The 17,288-nt window shown below is 53.3% G+C and overlaps 6 protein-coding genes across 6 annotated transcripts; 5 read left to right on the top strand and 1 right to left on the bottom strand.

The window, feature by feature from the left end:
• Window positions 1-223: 223 nt before the first annotated feature.
• Window positions 224-2,709, top strand: IWZ02DRAFT_436368 (uncharacterized protein; the record flags this gene model as incomplete). The annotated part of the gene is made up of 2 exons (XM_066766519.1): window positions 224-2,011; window positions 2,068-2,709. The coding sequence occupies 2 exons, from the start codon at window positions 224-226 to the stop codon at window positions 2,707-2,709; spliced, it is 2,430 nt and encodes an 809-aa protein (XP_066619464.1).
• Window positions 2,710-3,166: 457 nt separating this feature from the next.
• Window positions 3,167-5,175, top strand: IWZ02DRAFT_461484 (PCI domain-containing protein). The gene is made up of 5 exons (XM_066768217.1): window positions 3,167-3,392; window positions 3,445-3,501; window positions 3,554-3,790; window positions 3,841-4,329; window positions 4,376-5,175. The coding sequence occupies exons 1-5, from the start codon at window positions 3,309-3,311 to the stop codon at window positions 4,985-4,987; spliced, it is 1,479 nt and encodes a 492-aa protein (XP_066619463.1). The 5' UTR covers window positions 3,167-3,308; the 3' UTR covers window positions 4,988-5,175.
• Window positions 5,176-6,350, bottom strand: IWZ02DRAFT_461481 (serine hydrolase-domain-containing protein). Its single transcript, XM_066768216.1, has one exon. The coding sequence runs from the start codon at window positions 6,226-6,228 to the stop codon at window positions 5,251-5,253; it is 978 nt and encodes a 325-aa protein (XP_066619462.1). The 5' UTR covers window positions 6,229-6,350; the 3' UTR covers window positions 5,176-5,250.
• Window positions 6,333-8,186, top strand: IWZ02DRAFT_84268 (WD domain-containing protein). Its single transcript, XM_066771297.1, has 2 exons — window positions 6,333-6,788; window positions 6,842-8,186. The coding sequence occupies exons 1-2, from the start codon at window positions 6,444-6,446 to the stop codon at window positions 8,150-8,152; spliced, it is 1,656 nt and encodes a 551-aa protein (XP_066619461.1). The 5' UTR covers window positions 6,333-6,443; the 3' UTR covers window positions 8,153-8,186.
• Window positions 8,187-8,845: 659 nt separating this feature from the next.
• IWZ02DRAFT_84217 (small oligopeptide transporter, OPT family) lies at window positions 8,846-11,658 on the top strand. The gene is made up of 3 exons (XM_066771296.1): window positions 8,846-10,668; window positions 10,739-11,093; window positions 11,253-11,658. Exons 1-3 carry the CDS (start codon window positions 9,023-9,025, stop codon window positions 11,577-11,579), a joined length of 2,328 nt encoding a protein of 775 aa, XP_066619460.1. The 5' UTR covers window positions 8,846-9,022; the 3' UTR covers window positions 11,580-11,658.
• A 632-nt stretch (window positions 11,659-12,290) lies between these two features.
• On the top strand, window positions 12,291-15,362 carry IWZ02DRAFT_502228 (uncharacterized protein; the record flags this gene model as incomplete). The annotated part of the gene is made up of 3 exons (XM_066770297.1): window positions 12,291-12,914; window positions 12,972-13,946; window positions 15,156-15,362. The coding sequence occupies exons 1-3, from the start codon at window positions 12,489-12,491 to the stop codon at window positions 15,360-15,362; spliced, it is 1,608 nt and encodes a 535-aa protein (XP_066619459.1). The 5' UTR covers window positions 12,291-12,488.
• Window positions 15,363-17,288: the final 1,926 nt, after the last annotated feature.

Here is a 17,288-nt window from a genome sequence, read left to right as displayed (position 1 = left end):
TGGCACATGGAAGGTTCCTGTCATTCTTCTGAAGATTTCTGGATGCCCTCGAACTCTCCAGTCCAGATACATACTTGGAGTACTTCTCGTGAGCCGTCCACTGAAACACAAAAATTCAGCTTCAAATCTGTCTGTCAGCAACCAATTTCTACATCACGTGTGCCACAGCTTTCATGGCCAAGCTCTATAAGGGGTAGGGGAGCTTGTTTCTGATTTATTCACGATGCCATCTCATGTTGTCATATTTCTGACACGAACGCACGCTTTTCCAGAGTTTGGGCGTCTGGAAAAGGGTTTGGTTGACGACGAAAAGATGCCGCCGCAAGCGCCATTTTGGCAAGTTGTCTGTGCACACGATGGGACACACGAGAGAGCGCAAAGCGATCGTGTTTGTTGGGCGGGTATAAAGGAGGGCTGGGTAATGATGACCATGGATGAGAAGATAGATTCCTCAATTCGCTGGAATCTTTCTCTTGTTCGCACCGCATCCTGCATTGCTCACACTGATACAACAGTCAACTTTGGCTGTGTCGGCGTTTCTCGATTGTTAACAATGTCGACGACGCAATCTCAGCAAAACGGCGCCGCCCTGGCGAAAGACATGCATCACCTCTGCCTATCCCGCGACGTCAAGCACAAGACGCCGACGACCAAGCCGCCGACGACCAACTCAACGACGCCCCGGTTTTATCGCCTCGACCTCTCACAGTTCACGTTTGACCGCGTCTCCGTGTGGCGCGTCTGCTTCTACAAACCACTTCCACCAGGCGCCGCAGCGGGCACCGAGCGCTGCAGACTGCAAAGCAAATGGCGCCAACGCCAACTCATGCCGCTGGTGTTCGACACGTTCGGAATCGAGCCCGATCGCCACTGGACAAACGGATGCGATCGCATCTTCTCGGTCCCCGAGTGGTCTTTGGACAAGGTAGATGCGGCGTCTGCAGATCGTACTGACTTTGAACTCCACGCACCGAGGGGTGCTGGTGGTCGTTTCGGTGTTGTGGTGGAGTTGATCGAGCGAGACATGAAGGTGCCGCGTGCACTTCCGGTTGGCTCTTCAGCGGCGTCGTTAACTGCGGATCAGTTTCGCTTTCTGGAGTGCGCGATGCACGCGTTTGCGAGAGCGCAAGTCTGGAAGGCGAAAAGAGACGGGATTGATGGTTTGAGCTTGGTGGGAAAGAACCGGTATTTTGACGCGACTCCTGAGCACGTTTTGAATTACAAGTCTTTCCAGGTTCGTCGCGGCGTGGCCATTTCTTTGATGCGCGATAGTTGTCTCTTGAAGCTCACTCCTCTTTCGCATACTTTTCTCGTTGAAGGCAGTTTATCCAAATTTATTGAAAGCCTCGTGTCTCCAGGTGATGTGAGCACCATTCCCAATGATGCCTTGGAGCACATTAAGGATTCCTGCTCCCACATCAAAGTACGATACAACTACCTTGCGACCGGTCAGCAAAAGGAGAAGGTTGGTAGTTGCCAATCGAAGAGACTGGAGGAGTCCGACATCCAGATGGAAGGCAAACTGCGTCGCATCTGCGCCTTTGGTAACAATGCCGAGAAAACCAAGTTTCTGCATACGCCCAAGACAGCCGGTGGTTGTTCAGAGCTGTTGAGTGTGAGGGAACATTTCGAGAATCGTGAGTACATGTCCAGCCACTGTGCGGTTGCACCCAAGCAATTGTCGCCCATCATGGTGGCACGCTGCGAGCTGCAAGTTTCTGACACCTCCTTTCCAATCCCATCATTGCAGCTCCACACTAAGAAAGAAATTGCAGGCGTCTTTCCGGGTGCGAAACTCCGTTATCCAAAGTGGCCCGTCGCCAACACCGGTACCATCGAGAATCCGACGTGGATCCCGCTTGAGCTGCTCTGGATCGAGACTGACCAGCCAATCGACGAGTTGCCTCCGCAAGTCCCCGTTGCTGTGGGCAGGTTGTTCTCGGAGAAGCACGCAGAGAACATTGGAGGCTTCGACGATGTGATTTTCGGCGACTTGCTCAAGCTTGATGAGGTAAACGCATGGCTCCAAATCGTTGACATTTCGAGAAAACAAGCTGACTGCTAAAGGATCGGCTCGGAATCAAGTTCGAGGAGGTTCAAAGGGAACAGACCGTAGTCGAGGATCCGCCAAAAGCGCTCCCGAACGGCACCCAGCAACTTTCTGCATCCCAAGACTTGTTAGTCTTGCATGTTGATGGAGCCCGAAGCGCGAAAGATTACCATTGGGACTGCGGCGCTACGTTTGCAAAACTGCTGAGTGGACTTCAGAAGTACGGAGCTCTGAAGCTTGACGGGTCACCCTCATGTGACCATATCATGTTATCTCGTCTCAACCAGCGGACGCTCTCTGAACGTTTTACGTTGACCAAAAAGCAAGGAGACAACAAGATGCTGCTCATTGCCTGTCTGTCCGGCGAGAAGCAGGAACGAGATAGAGCGTACAGGGAGATCAAGGAATGGGGAGAGGCCGAAAACGTGTCGACTGTTGCCCTCCAGGCACAAAAGTTCCGCGAAAATGTGGAATTGTGGGCAACGGATTTGTCCGAGCCTTTGGACAAGAAGAATTGGGCTGCCGTTGGTTACGTCAAATCAGTGTCCCGAAAGGTCCTTGCAAGGTGTGGACCAAGGTTTGGAAACGATGCGGTGGCTACTCCCAAGAAGCCAAGGGTATCTGTCAACGGCGAGATTTCCTGCAATGGCAAGGCATGAGATGTTGAGAAGGATGGTGGGGTTCCGGATTTGAAGTTGCGTTGAGCGGTCATCGGGATTTCGGCAGTGAAAGAGCGCGCAGGTAAATTTGGTTTTTCATGAAGCAGGCCCAAGCGCCGTGGCGAGGGTCTTCAAGACAGCTCCAGGGACTTTGCAGTTGGATTTGATGGAAGCAATGGAACATTTTCTGAATCTGACAGTGTCATGTCGAGTGGTACAATTTGCCGCAAAACTATTTGGCTGGACATATGATCTCTCAAAACGGTTGTGCTTCTCGGTGTCGAAATTCTTCTTTGCATCGAATTGAGAGTCGGTCGAAAGAATATGAGCAAGGCGAAGAAGGATCCAGGGGATGGAAAGGTTGGACGGGTGGAAGTGGTGGCTGCACGTGATCCATGACTAAGCGTGCAGCTCCGTCGGGGAGGCGCGCATCATGGCATAGCTCCGACCTGGACGCCAACATCATCATCCAGCTCGCCCGAACGCATCTCGCACCACATCAACCCCACCCCGCCAATCTCTCGCATATCTCGCCTTATACCGTTTGCTCATCGATACTCGATCTCCACTGCTGAACACCAAAGCTCTCACCCGTCAACATGTCCGGTGAAGTCCTCAGAGCCGAGAAGGACTTCTCGAAGGAAGTCGACGCGGCCCTTCCAGAGGCTGAGAAGCTTGCGGAGGTTAGTTCTACGTGTATTAGGCTCGGAGGAAGCGTGCTAACGCGAAAGCCAGACAAACCTGCAAGCGGCAATCGAGAAGTTGCTTGCGCTGGAGAAGCAGACTCGCCAAGTACGCCGATTTCCTTCACTCCCTCTCCCAAACTCATGCTCACGAGAATCAGGCATCCGACCTCGCATCTACGTCTCGCATCATCGTCACTATCGCTACACTATGCAAAACCAAAGGGAACTGGAGTCTCTTGAACGAGCAGGTTCTGCTCCTATCCAAGAAGCATGGCCAACTCAAGCAGGCCATCACGAAGATGGTTCAGGTGGTCATGGGCTTTTTGGACGACACTCCCAACATGGAGACAAAGCTTTCGGTGATTGAGACTCTGAGGACGGTCACGGAGGGCAAGGTAAACAGACTTGGTCTACACACGTGAGGTGCGCTAACGTTTGAAACTAGATCTTCGTCGAGGTGGAGCGCGCGAGAGTGACCCGCATTCTCTCGGATATCAAGAAGCAACAGGGCGACATCAAATCGGCAACAGACATTCTGTGCGAACTGCAGGTCGAGACGTTCGGGTCGATGACGCGAAGGGAGAAGACAGAGTTCATCCTCGAACAAGTGGCGCTCTGCATTGAGAAGGGAGACTGGACGTCCGCTGGCATTCTCAGCAGGAAGATCAGCACGAGATACTTTGCCAGGAAGCCGAAGAAGACCCCAGAACAACTTGAGAAAGAGAGGAAGGAGCGCGAGGAGGCTGAGAAGAACCGAAGCGTCGACGACCCGCCCGTCGAGCCCGAGGATGACGTGACGGACCTCAAGCTGCGCTACTACGAGCAGCAGATCTTGTTATCCAAGCACGATGACAAGTACCTCGAGGCATGCAAGCATTACAGACAGGTGCTAGATACGGAGGCTGTGGAGGAGGATCCGGAGAAGTTGAAGGCTGTGAGTAAGCGGACCTATACCAAAGTCTATCACTAACCGGTACTAGGTGCTGCAACGCGTCATCTACTTTGTCATCCTCGCGCCCCACGACAACGAGCAATCAGACCTCCTCCACCGCATCGCCAAAGATTCCCGCAATGCGCAGATTCCAGTCGAGGCCCAGCTTCTGAAGCTTTTCACTATTCCGGAGCTGATGAGGTGGCCGATCATTGAGCAGCAATTCGGAAAGCACCTATGCTCCACCGACATCTTCGACGAGAAGCTCGGCCAGTCCAGCGACTCCAAAGCGAACCAAAGATGGCAGGACCTGCGCAAGAGGGTAATCGAGCACAATGTGCGAGTTGTGGCTAAGTACTACACGCGCATTCAGATCCCTCGTCTTCGTGAACTGCTCGACTTGAACGAGGACGAGACGGAGAAGTACATCAGCGACCTTGTCACGTCGAAGACTATCTACGCCAAGATTGACCGTCCTGCCAAGATTGTCAACTTCGCGAAACCACGCGACGCGGACGACGTTTTGAATGAGTGGAGCGGAAACATGAGGAGTCTGCTTGGCCTGCTCGAGCGGATCGACCACCTCATCACCAAGGAGGAGATGATGGCCAGGATTCAGCCCACCAAGGTTGACAAGGGCAAGACCAGCAAGGTGCATTGAACGCTTGCTTGAAATATTCTTGCAGTCAGCCATTCTGGAGTTCTGGCAGTGCATGGTGGTCATGATTAGATGCGCCAGGAAATCAGCCCTGTGAGGCTACCAAGAGGCGATCCGCCCGTCGAGGGCAAACTTGTAATGTACCACCCATAGAGTCGAGCAATTCCAAAGCATGTGATGTGCGAACCACTTGGGTCGTCTGATGATCTTGCCAAGTCTATGTCTATCGTTCACTGTACATCTCTTGACGTCTTATACTTGTCGTTCTAGAAAGGCACGTCCATGTCCTCGACGCTCTCCTCTTTGTTCGCAGCCTCGGCCTCTGCCATGACTTCCCTGATGAAGCCGACTAGTACGCTCACAGGCTGCTTTTGGCTGGGCAAGAAGTGCCCTCCTGGATGGTATACCACTCGGCCCTCTTTCTTCTCGCATGCGTCGGCTAACCGCAAGCTCCGACTCTCCTCTACAACAGTGTCCAAGCTTCCAAGGAAATGCAGCATTGATGTCTTGATCTTGGGTTCGTAAAAGGCCTGGTAAAGCTCATTGGCAGCAGGTGCAAAGCCAGAGTAGCTCACGGCGAATTTGAGCGGTGGATGCACACCCTCCATGACCTGAGGATACGGCATTCCGCCCTTCTCCTGCGCCTTTTCAAAAGCCTCCTTTCTGCCAGGCTCGAGGAGAGAAGCCAGCATGCCTGCGGCGGCACCACCTTGCGAGAAACCAATCACGCCGTCAAAAGGGCCCTCTTCCTTGAGCACATCGGCGAGCTTTGCGAATCCCGTCTCGAGGCCCTCGTATGTAAATCCCTCTCCTTCGACTTTTCCGTTCGCTTGTTCCACCTTATCTTTGCGAACCCACCAACCATATGCCTCGGGTTCTTCCTCTTCGGTCTCATCAGCCTTGACGCCGTCGGTGTCGAAGCTGGGGATTTGAGCGCGCGAGAGCTTGACTGGGGCAGTGGGGTACGAGAGCGCAAGGCCGGCGGGAAAAGCTTTCGCCAGGGTTTTTTCGAGTGCGCGCGTCTTGTTCCGGAAGAGAGGGCCGCTCTGCGTGTAGCCATGGAGCATGAGAATCTTGATTGGCTTGGTGGGGTTGCGCTGTGCCATTTTGGTGGTTTCTTCGGCGTGGGCGGTAGTGGACAAGTTGCGCGTGAAGTGACCGCGGAGGAGATTGAGACGGGCGATGGACGCTTGCGCAGACCTTGCGCGGGCAAAGAGCGGCCTTATTAAGTTATCATAAATCATTCAGACCGACAGCAAGAGGAAAGCTGCGACTCACACTACGAAGCTCCGACGGTGGCCGACATCAGACGGTGGGTAGGGCTGGAGGCGGTGATGCAGGTGGGAGACACCGTCTCGCGTTCTGCCGTTCTCCGCTGAAATTTCCCCAGCACCAGACCACACCTTCGTTTCACCAACCAACTTCAAGATACCCGCGCTTCGCGCACCGCCTCTTAGCCATGTTGACTGAGCATTTTGTCGCTTCGATTTCCATTCCCAACAAGAAACCAGATACCTCTTCCGTCGTCAGGGACGCCGGCATTTTCGTTTACGAGCACCAACCTCTGCTTGCGCAACGCCATGCATTCAAGAAGAGCGCAGCGGCGGTCAATTGCGTCGCGGTGAGCAGGAGCCACGTCTTTGCGGCGCAGGTAGACAAAGCGGTCGTGCATGTATATAATCGCGACAAGGGCAATCAAGAAGCTACGGTGCCTTTTCCGGAGAAGATTTCCAGTCTTGCGCTCGCCTTTGATGATACTATGCTGTGTCTGGGGACCGATGGTGGCCGAGTGATACTATGGGAGGTAAATCAATCGTTCAAAATTTCTCCAACGACATAATACTGAACAAGATCCAGATATGTACAGGCCGTCTCATCAATGGACCCCAAGCGCATCTTCAACCTGTTACTGCCCTCGCCGTCGACCCAAGCTCCCATTTTCTTCTCTCCGCCTCTGCCGATTCTAATATCCACGTCTGGTCTCTTCCCAATCTATCCTCATTTCTCGCGCCGTCGAGCCCTTCGCCTGTTCACACACTCTCAAACCACCGCGGTGCAATCACCGCTCTAGCTGTTGGCCACAGCAGCTCGGCCGCAAACATTGTCGTCTCTGTGTCGAAAGACAACACAGCAATAGTGTGGGACTACAAGAAGAATGCACTGTTGGCCACGTATCTGCTGGGAGATACGCCTCTCGCCCTGGCCCTGGACTCCGCGGACCGCGGATTCTTTGCGACATATGAGGATGGAAGCTTACAATATATTAATTTCTACGCCCAAGCTGACAACGAACCGACGCTTGGCGCAACCGATTCCCTCCGTGACCCAGAGACATCGTACACACCCATAACCCCTCCATCGAGTAGCCGGCGACCGTCGGATCAGGGACTAGGTCTTGGTGCTGGCCTGAGCATAACACTAAGCTGGGATGGCACAACCGTGCTTACAGGCCACGCAAGTGGAAAGGTGGTGAAATGGTCTGCGAGTGGGGGACAAAGCTCACAAGCAATGGCAAGTCTACCTGGATCGGTCACAAACCTCTCGTTTGTTGCTCCCAGCGGATTTTCCGCGGACTCGAAAGAAGAGGGGTTCAAAATCCACACCATAGTCAAGCCTAGGTTGGACCTCAAGGCCAACATATCAGAGGGTGAGATTGTGTCTCCAGTGCCGCAGAATTACACGTTCAGTGCGCAATTGGTTGGCAACATCTCGAGGCCCAGCATCTCTGCACTTGAGTCGCCGCGCAAAGGACAAAAGAGCGCGTTTGAGGAGGCTCTCACACATGTGTCGTTTCCTTCTGACTTCCTGGAGCAGTCACTAGCGGAGCTTGCTACATTTACAAATTCGTCTTCTGGCACCTCTACCGGAGCAGCTTCTGAACCGAAGCCTGTCTGTATCGAGGATGACTACATGGCAATCGACTCTGGCGCCCCAGCAGGGAACCAAGACCTGGAGCAGCAAAATACCGAGCTGAAAGACCAAATCGCGGCGCTACAGCGCGTGCAAAAAGCAACCTTCAAGCAATTGGCCGACTTGAAGGAAGAAAAGAAAAAGTGGCAGGCTTCGAGCTCCGATGCCGGCAGCGGTGCAAACAAGGACGATGGTGAGGAGAAGAGAAGGCGGAAAGAACGAATGACGAGAGCGCTCAAGGGTTTCGGCGATGATTAAAGAGCTGTCGAATAAAAGTTTTTGCGTTTTTGCGTTTTTGCATGGCACTGGATTTGAGGTCACTGTGGTCATATCAAGCGTACGGCGAATCTGGTTTGCATTCGAATGGAGGGCGTTGGCTTGCTTGGGGCATTCGGAGCCAATCGCCCAGACTGATCTGGAACTGGAAGAAAAGAGTTCTTTGATGCAAGTTCAACCGCTCGCGCGCTCAACCTTTCGCGCAAACTCGCAGCTATAAGCACATCTGGGGCCAAGCAAAAGGCTAAAAGGCTTCTCGGCCCCTTTACAGCGCTCCTTCCTTTTTTGTCGATTTGTGCTCCTCTCTCGATCCGAGGTTTCTTCTGGTACCAAGCCTGTCGCAAGCTCGCCAATGACTTCGAGGACTTCAGGACCTGAACTGTCCACGGGAGCAGAAGACACTTTTCGAACATTAGCCACACAGTCGGCAGGATGCCGGATCTCTTGCTCTCGGCGCGGCCAAGATCTTCTTGGTGGAAGCTTCGCATATCAACCATTCGTTATCGGGTAGGCGTCCCCAGATGCCGATCACGAACCAATCACGCTCCGCCAACACCATTTAGAACTATGCGAGTCGTTGCTTATCAAAATCACGCCGCAGTCGAACCATGGATTCGAACCAGAATCGTTAGAAACCCCGTCGCCGCTCAATGCTACGGTTGCAGGTCCTCCCGGCGGATATTTGCCTTATCGCCAACCTGGATGTCACCACACTTTGGCGGCCGCCGCGCGGCGAATTTTTGGTTCCCCGTATAACATGCCGCCCCAGTCTCGTGGGGAGTATGCGCCGTTGTTGCCGTCTTGCCTCTCCCGTCGCGCTGGGAGCATTCAACTCTTCGCACTCTGCCAAACATGTCCGTCAGCAGCGCGGAGGTGCCGCAGCCAGTTGACGAAAAGAAAGAGCCCGTCGTCGCTGGACAAGAAAAAGATGCAGAGCATGGTCATTTGCAAGAGCTGGAGGTGGGTGTCGCAGAGGTGTTGCGAGAGGATGGGGAGAAGCTCAACGACGTCGATTCTGATCACTCGCCCTACCCCGAAGTACGCTCAGTTGTTCCCGAAGTGGACGACCCAAGTATGCCTGTATCCACTTTTCGTGCTTGGGTGATTGGCTTCGTCTTCACCATGTTGGGATCCGGCATCAATAACTTCTTTTCTCTCCGATATCCGTCTGTCAAGATTGTCGCCCTTGTTGCCGAGTTGTTGGCGTACCCCTGTGGAGTATTCCTGGCCCAAGTGCTCCCTCTCTGGACCGTGGATCTTGGACGGCTTGGCAAGTGGACAATTAATCCGGACAGACACTTCAACATTAAGGAGCATACTCTGATCACTATCATGTCCAACGTCTCAATCGGATTTGGCAGTGCTGACGCAACGAGCATCATTCAAGCCGCAACCAGATTCTACGGCTTCGAATTGTCAGCTGGCTTCAGCGTACTAGTGGTGCTCTGTTGTCAGTTGCTCGGCTTTGGAGTTGCCGGTTTGTCGGCCCCCTGGACCGTTGAGCCTGCAAACATCATCTGGCCCGGAAGCTTGGCCATTTGTGCCCTGCTGAGCACACTTCATTCTCGCGCAAACGCCATGGCCAATGGCTGGAGAATCACCCGCCTCCGCTTCTTCATGTACGTTCTAGCCGGAGCATTCTGCTTCTATTGGTTCCCAGGCCTCATCTGGGTGGGGCTGTCTTATTTTACCTGGGTCTGCTGGATTGCTCCGCGCAACAAGGTCGTAAATCACGTATTCGGCATGCAAACAGGCCTTGGACTATCTCCCATTACCTTTGATTGGACACAAATAGCGTACAACACGAACCCACTTCTGTCGCCGTCTTGGGCGGCACTCAACGTCTTGGGCGGATTCGTTGCCGCGTTCTGGATCATCGTCCCAGCAATCTACTACACCAACACTTGGTTCACTGGATATCTGCCGTTGATGACGGCCGAAGTCTACGACAGATTCGGCGATACATACAACACGACCAAGGTCTTGACACCCGATGGGTCTTTCAACGCAACCATGTACCAAGAGTACTCGCCACCGTACTTGGGCGCATCATTCGCCTTCGTCTACGGCCTCTCCTTCGCCTCTATCACTTCAGTCCTTGTCCACGTCGGTCTTTGGCACGGCAAAGATATCTGGAGGACCCTTCGCGGCGGCCAAAGCAACGATGTGCACGCTCGTCTTATGCGCGTTTACAAGAAGACCCCATGGTGGTACTACTCCATCATCACCGTCGTCACCATCGCAATGTCCATCGCCATGGTGGAAGTGTACAACACATTGCTTCCGGTGTACGGCGTGTTCCTCGCGCTCCTGATACCGGCCCTTTACCTCATTCCTTGTGCCATCATTCAGGGAATCACGAACGTCGACGCGCAGCAGCTCAATGTGCTGAGCGAGTTTATCGGCGGTTATATGTTTCAGGGGAAACCCCTGGCCAACATGATTTTCAAAATGCTGAGTCAAGATGTTGTGACGCAAGGAATCTTCTTTTGTCAGGAGTGAGTTTTCTGTCCATCTGTGTTGTTCAAGCACAAGGTTTTGAAGATTTGGCTGACATTCTTCATGCAGCATGAAATTGGGCCATTACATGAAGCTTGCACCCCGCACAGTATTTGCCGCTCAGGGGTTGGCCACGGTGCTCGGCGCCTTGACCCAAGTCGGGGTAACTTCGTGGATGCTGGGAAATATCAAGGGCATCTGCGACACCGACCAGCCCAGCGGCTTCACTTGTCCCAACGGCCGCACTGTCGCCTCGTCCTCTGTGATTTGGGGCTTAATCGGTCCAGCCCGTTTGTACAGCGTTGGCAAGATCTACTCCGGCCTTTTGCACTTCTTTTGGATTGGTTTGATTACGCCCGTCATCACTTGGGCGATGTGGAAAAAGACGGGGAAGGGGTTTTGGAAGAAGGTCAATTGGCCATTGGTAAGTGCAATTTTCACTTCGCCCTTTCGACAGACCTTGTGGCACAGACTGGACAGGAGGGAGTCAAGTCGACATGTGCTACCAATTTGTCCTGCACTAATTTTTCCAACAAGTGTCACCCCTTGTGGCCCCTACTCTACTGACTCCTCTCCTGTTTAGATCTTCGTCGGCACGTACAATGTACCTCCGGCAACGGGAATCAACTACTCATCTTGGGCGCTCGTCAACTACATTTTCAATCACTCCATCAGGCGCAAGTTCTTCGCCTGGTGGACCAAGTACAACTACGTCCTGGCTGCGGCGCTCGACACGGGGACCGCGCTGGCTGGCATTGTGATATTCTTTTGCGTGAGCTACCCTGGCGCTGTCTTCCCCGATTGGTGGGGCAACACTGTGTACCTCAATACGGACGACGCTGATGGAACGCCGTGGCTGAGCATGCCCAGCCAGGGGTGGTTTGGATATGCTAATGGCACGTGGGTGTAGTCGTAGTTGGAGTATCATCCACAACACTTCTTTTTGTTAAATCATGAGAATACCTTTTGCACGCGTAGTTGCAGCCGTCACAGCAGAGAATCGCGTGCACCAAGATGTGAGCAGGTGACCATCTCGACGCGCCCGCTCCTGCTGGTTCTTGACGTCAACCCTATTCTCTTTCCTTCAAGTTCCCTCCCAAAGTCCGTCGTCTACCACATCGCCCCCACGAGCTTTGAGCACTCATCGAACATCCGACATCTCTTCTCAACCTCTCTCACCTCGAGGCAAGTAAACCCAAGCTCTTCCCGTTACCGTCACTGGTGGAACTGACATGGCACCGCCCGCTGTTCAAGCTGAGTAGCGACCCAGAAAAATCCCAAGCCTCACTCAAGTCGACGTCTACCTCGTCGTCTGGAACCTGCCGTGCTCGACCTTGAGAACATTTGCCTCGCCCACACTTTCAGCCCAAACGGAAAGTCTGCCTTGTTTTTGGGCCAGGGCACACATGATGCTAATGCCTTTGCAGGTCCTTTGGCAACAATGTCCATCGTCTTCGTGCCCATAGACGATCCGCCGAGCCACCGAGACAAAGTTATCAATCACCTTTGGCGAGCCGTTACAAATTGGAACAACTTTGATAATCCACAAGTCGAGCAATTCTTCATCAGAGAGGGAGAAATTGGTTTGATTCACGGATAGGATCCAGGACAACAACTATTCTACCTTGAAAACCTGGGACGACCCGAGGCTTTCCAGAGAGGCTGGGTGCCTTGGTGGTGCATCGAATTAGGATCAGAAGAGCAGCCACGCGAGGACACAACGTTGACGGTCTATGGAGGATTTGAAATCCCACAATTGGAAAAACCCGGCATTACAACACGCTCTTATTGCCCTTCCGATCGAATCGTGGATACTGTCATGGCATGGACAATGTGCATGCATTTTGAGAAGAATCTCATCCTCGCACCTGTCCAACCACTGTGGTGGAACAAGCTCATTGGTACCAATGCTGAAAGAGTTGAAGATTTTGCCACAGCAATCGCCCATGGTGTTCAGACTGCCGGGCTCCTTGAGATACCTAACGGAGAGAGTTTCACCATTGAGGATATTACTAGAACCACGAACGTCATCACGTCAAGTTCACACTGCAAAAGAGGAGGTATCTACATCCAGCTTTACACAGAGGTTGAAGGCTACACTGCTCATGAAGTGTTCCTCTACGTGGACCGCACGAAAGACTTTTCTGAACACGTTGAAGCCATCGAGGCTTTGTCAAATAAGTCGCCTCTTTTGCAGGGAGACTTTCCTTACGAAATTGCTCGAAAGTCGAAGAAGAGGCTTTTTGTAAGTATGTCTTCGACACTCAAGTGTCGCAAATCACCCAAGACTGACTGCGAGCAGGTGCCGGTCTGCGAATTGAACTTTGATTTATATCCCGAAGAATTTTGCCCCTTTGCTCAACAGTTTTTCGTTTGCCTTTTCGAATCGTACGACAAAGAGCTACTTGTCACAAAAGGCAAACAAACCAGATCTCTGATCGACCACGACCTCTACGAGATGGTTGAGAAAGCTTCGAACTACTCGGACGAGCTCCCGGCCAAATTGCTCACCAGACTCACTGATTATGTCCTTCAAAGCCAACCCGAGATTTTCCAGTGGCCTTGGACTTTCCAGTGGCCTCGTGCCTGCCAGCGGCAACCATTTGGAATTGTCACAGGTTTGAATGTCCGAAGCCCATTTACGGAATCGGGATCGCTTTTCGATGCAGATCTTTGGTCATGTGACAGTTTCGTGAACCTCGAGCTCGGCGAGGTCCTGCAATTTGCCACATTGTTCGGGCGTGAAATACAAAAGCAGGAGAAGCCCTTTGAATGGACGATGCGGGGAATTCAAGCATCAGGAAAAAGCTATGAAATCAAGATTTCCTTCGACGCAAGGAACTTTCCAGAGGAGCCTACCCAGGCCCAGTTAATACTTGATTTCCTCGAGCCAGGCAAGACACACCCATTATCCTTTGCTTGCCTGCCAGAAGTGGGGCCTTTCAGTGATTGGCACAACGCAAACTCCTTTGATTGCCGATTGGTCTGGAACGTCAAGGACACGAGGTTTATTCAAAATGCGCAACGTCAGCCATCACTCATCACGATGACAGACGTCCGAACAGTATGCAATCCTGGAGCCGGATCTCTCATTGACTACGCGGAAGCCATCGCTATGTGGCGCTACTTCCACCGCGTCATTCCCGACCAGCTCCATGACTGGGACATCGTACTCGGGCTTTGCCGAGTAAGGGGACGGGCCTCGGGCATGTTCAATCGAAACCGGTGGCTCACTTCGGAGCTTGGACCGGATTTCAACATGTCTACAGACAATTCGGTAAAGGATACGTTCACAATATGCTGTGAGCTGAAAAGCAGAGGCCTGAATAACATCGACGCCGAGTGGCCGGTGCTCCCGGGTTGGCAAAACGTCAAGTGTGACTTTTGCAGCTTGAGAGATGCGCCTTGTGTCAGACTGGGATCAAGCCGAAACTGCACCACGTGTTGGTTTAAGCTGAAACGCCCCTGCTCGTGGACGCGGCGAGAATTCTTTTCCCCTTGCGTTCGCGGATTTTGGACGAGATTAGACGCGGTGATTGGCCCGGTGCGGAATCCTCGTGCTGGAATAAACATATCGTTTTCGACAAAGGATTGGTAAAGGCCGGAAAACATGGAAAGGTCGGAGGGATTCTTGGAAGGTATCATCCCTGGCTGATGGGAACTTGAGGAGCCTTCATGTGTTGTATTGCTCAGTCAGACTCCCTTTCGCCATTGTTCAGAGGAATGTCTACACCTTGGATCATTGCAGCTTTAGAGTCTTCATGCACTTGACCGGATGAAGTCTTGTAGTATTCGTGCTCCCTGAGGCTATGTCACTCCTTGTATCCTTCTTTTCATGATACAACAGCTCTTACAGCCGAATATAGTCTCAACGTCCTTCTTCACGTTGTGGAAACATGGAGCATCAGGACATCCCAAAGGGAACATCCAGCACACACTTCAAGCGAATCAACAACCAAGTCATCACCACCACCATCAACACCAACCAGTAAGTCAATCAATCAGCCTCAAATTAAATATGCCAAAGGCCGACTCTGATACAGCTGCTGAAACGCTCTCAAAGTAGACAGCAACCAAAGGAAAAAGGGGGAAAGGGGAATAATTTGGAAAAGCGAGACCAAGTAATTCAACTCAACTCCCACACGCGCCGAATTCACCCAACCAACCAACGGACAATACACAAACGCACTCCATACGCGCGCTGACCCATAAGTTGTGGTGGAATACCGAGAGAGGAGAAAGAAAAGGAAAAGAAAGGGGAAGGAGGGAAAGGGAGGAGGGAAACGACCACGAGCAATGGAATCGCTCTGACATGAGGGGGAAGAGGAGAAGGAGATACGGTAGGACATAGGAGACAAGGAGATGGAAAAAGGAAAAAGGAGACCCAGAGACCGATCCAGAGCCAAGTGCCTGCCTGTCCGCTTGCCTACAAAAACGCCACCGATCGTATCTTGATGAGCGCACCGCTGCGACTGACGACGCTGAGGAGAGCCTCGTCGTCATCGCCGCTGCAAGCATTCGTACCGTCGTCGTCATCGCGTCCATCGTGCAAGTCATGAAGCGTGCTCAAGTCGTCAAGAAACCCACCCCCGCCCCCAGCGAAGTGTCCATGATGCAGCTGCTGCACAGGAGGCGATCGAGGCAGCGGATGCGCCGAATCAGCCCTGTACAGCCGTTGTCGTTTGTCCCGTAGCAGTGATGCGTTGCCGTCACCGTCGTCGTCCTCTTCTTCCACCACGACGCCAAGGGCGGAGGTCCAACCTACAAAAAACTGTTGCGCGTGCCGTTGGAGAGTTTGCGCATCGACGACCGGAAGCTGCCTGCCGCGCTGCCCAGTCCGCCCAGACCCTTGAGGTGCGGCGGCGGTTGCAGCTCGCTCAGCATCTCAGCGTAGCTGTCGCGTCGACTGCCGCCTGCGTCGCTGCCGCCGGCGCGGTCGGGCGTGGGTACGCCGAGTTGGCTGCGCCGCTCCATGCGCAGGCCTTTCCAGCCCTCGAGCTCGCGCTCGACGCGGAGCTTCTCCTCGCGGACTTGAGACAGCTCGCGCTCGGCGCGCTTAGCTGCGAGCTGGTGGGCCGAGTCTGAGGTTTGAAGCTCGTCAATGGATGAAAGGAGGGACTGAATCTTGTCGCGGGCTTTTTGCAGATCGTCGGAGAGCATGGTGCTTTGCTTCTCGCGTCTGTCGATTTGGTTTTGAAGGTCTTTGACCGTGCGGTCAATGCTGCGGGCGGCGCGGGATTCTGATGAACGAACTGCGTGGGCTTCTTCGAGGGATTTTTCGAGCTAGAAGAGATTGTCAGTAACATGTTTTCAATCAAAACAAAAGCAATGCCTTACCTCTTGGATCCGACCGTGGAGATACTTGACGTCCTGACTGGCGGACGAAAAGCCCTTGGTCTCGAGGTCGATAAGGCGGAGCTGGAGGTCCTTAGCCTTCTTCTCCAGGCTGCCCTTCTCCTTATGAAGTTGCACATTGGCCTCGCGCTCTGCGACAATGTCCTTTTGCAGCTCCTGAGTCAAGGCTTCTGCGCGGCGCATCTTGCCAACGGCGGCGGCAGCAATGTCCTCTTGTTGAGCGAGGCCGCTCTTAAGCTCAAGCAGCTCGCGATCCATTTCGGCGGCGTTGCGCAGGCTGGGACTTTCGCTATGGACGAGCTCCTCGAGACGATGAGCCGCGTCTGCGAGACGGGCCTCGAGGCTCTTCTTTTCCAACAAAGCAGAGTCGCGCTCGGCAGCGACATCGTCTACAGACGTGCGAAGCGTGCGGACCTGGGACAACAGGCTCACAATCTTGCTCTGGGCCTCGTTGTGGGCATTGACCGCTTCGTCCCGAGAGTTGCTGAGATCTTGGAGGGTAATCTCGAGGCGGGCCTTCTCCTTGGCCCAGGTAGAGCTGTTGAGGACTTCGTCGTCCCACTTGCTGCGGAGCTCTTCAATCTCCTCGTGCAAACGACCGTTTTCTTCCCTGACGCGAATCACGTTTTGCCTTTCGAATTCCAACTCCTGAGTGACGCTAGAAAGCTCTGCCTGGTACTTCTTCCTCGTCTGCTCCATGTTCGTCTCCGTGTCTTCAATGTCCATGGCGCGTTGATTGCGGTAGTCCTCCAATTCGTTTTGTAGTCTCTTCTTGGCCTGAAGCGCGCCCTCGAGATCAGCAGACAGATCCTCGATGCGCTCTTCGTACTTTTGAGCTTGCGTCTGCAGATCCTCAATCAAGCCATCCATTTGTTTCCTCTCTGCCATGATGCTGGCGCATTGTTCTTCGGCCTCGCGGGCTTGCGTTTTGGCGAACTGTTCGGCGCGGCTAGCCTTGAGCACGGCGATCTCGGCTTGCTCAAGCTTGCTAAAGTATTCGTCCGCGCGACTCTTGTACAGATTGAGGCTGGATGTGACGTCAAGCAATTTTGATTGCTCATTGTCCAGCCGAATCTGCAAGTCGCTAAACTCCTGCAGCAGCTGAGCGTGGTTGGCAGCCTCCTGCTCACGCTCATATTGGATGTCGGTCAGCTCGGAACGTGCATCTCGAAGCTCGACCTCCAACTCACGCTTCGCCTGCTTGATATCGTCGAACGCAGCCTTGGCGTCCGCGAGTTCAGTCACAATGCCATTGTGTGACTGG

The sequence above is a fragment of the Phyllosticta citriasiana genome (genome assembly GCF_038021145.1).
Source record: "Phyllosticta citriasiana strain CBS 120426 chromosome Unknown IWZ02scaffold_14, whole genome shotgun sequence".
Classification (NCBI taxonomy): Eukaryota; Fungi; Ascomycota; class Dothideomycetes; order Botryosphaeriales; family Phyllostictaceae; genus Phyllosticta; species Phyllosticta citriasiana.
This window is presented reverse-complemented; position numbering and strand designations above follow the sequence as displayed.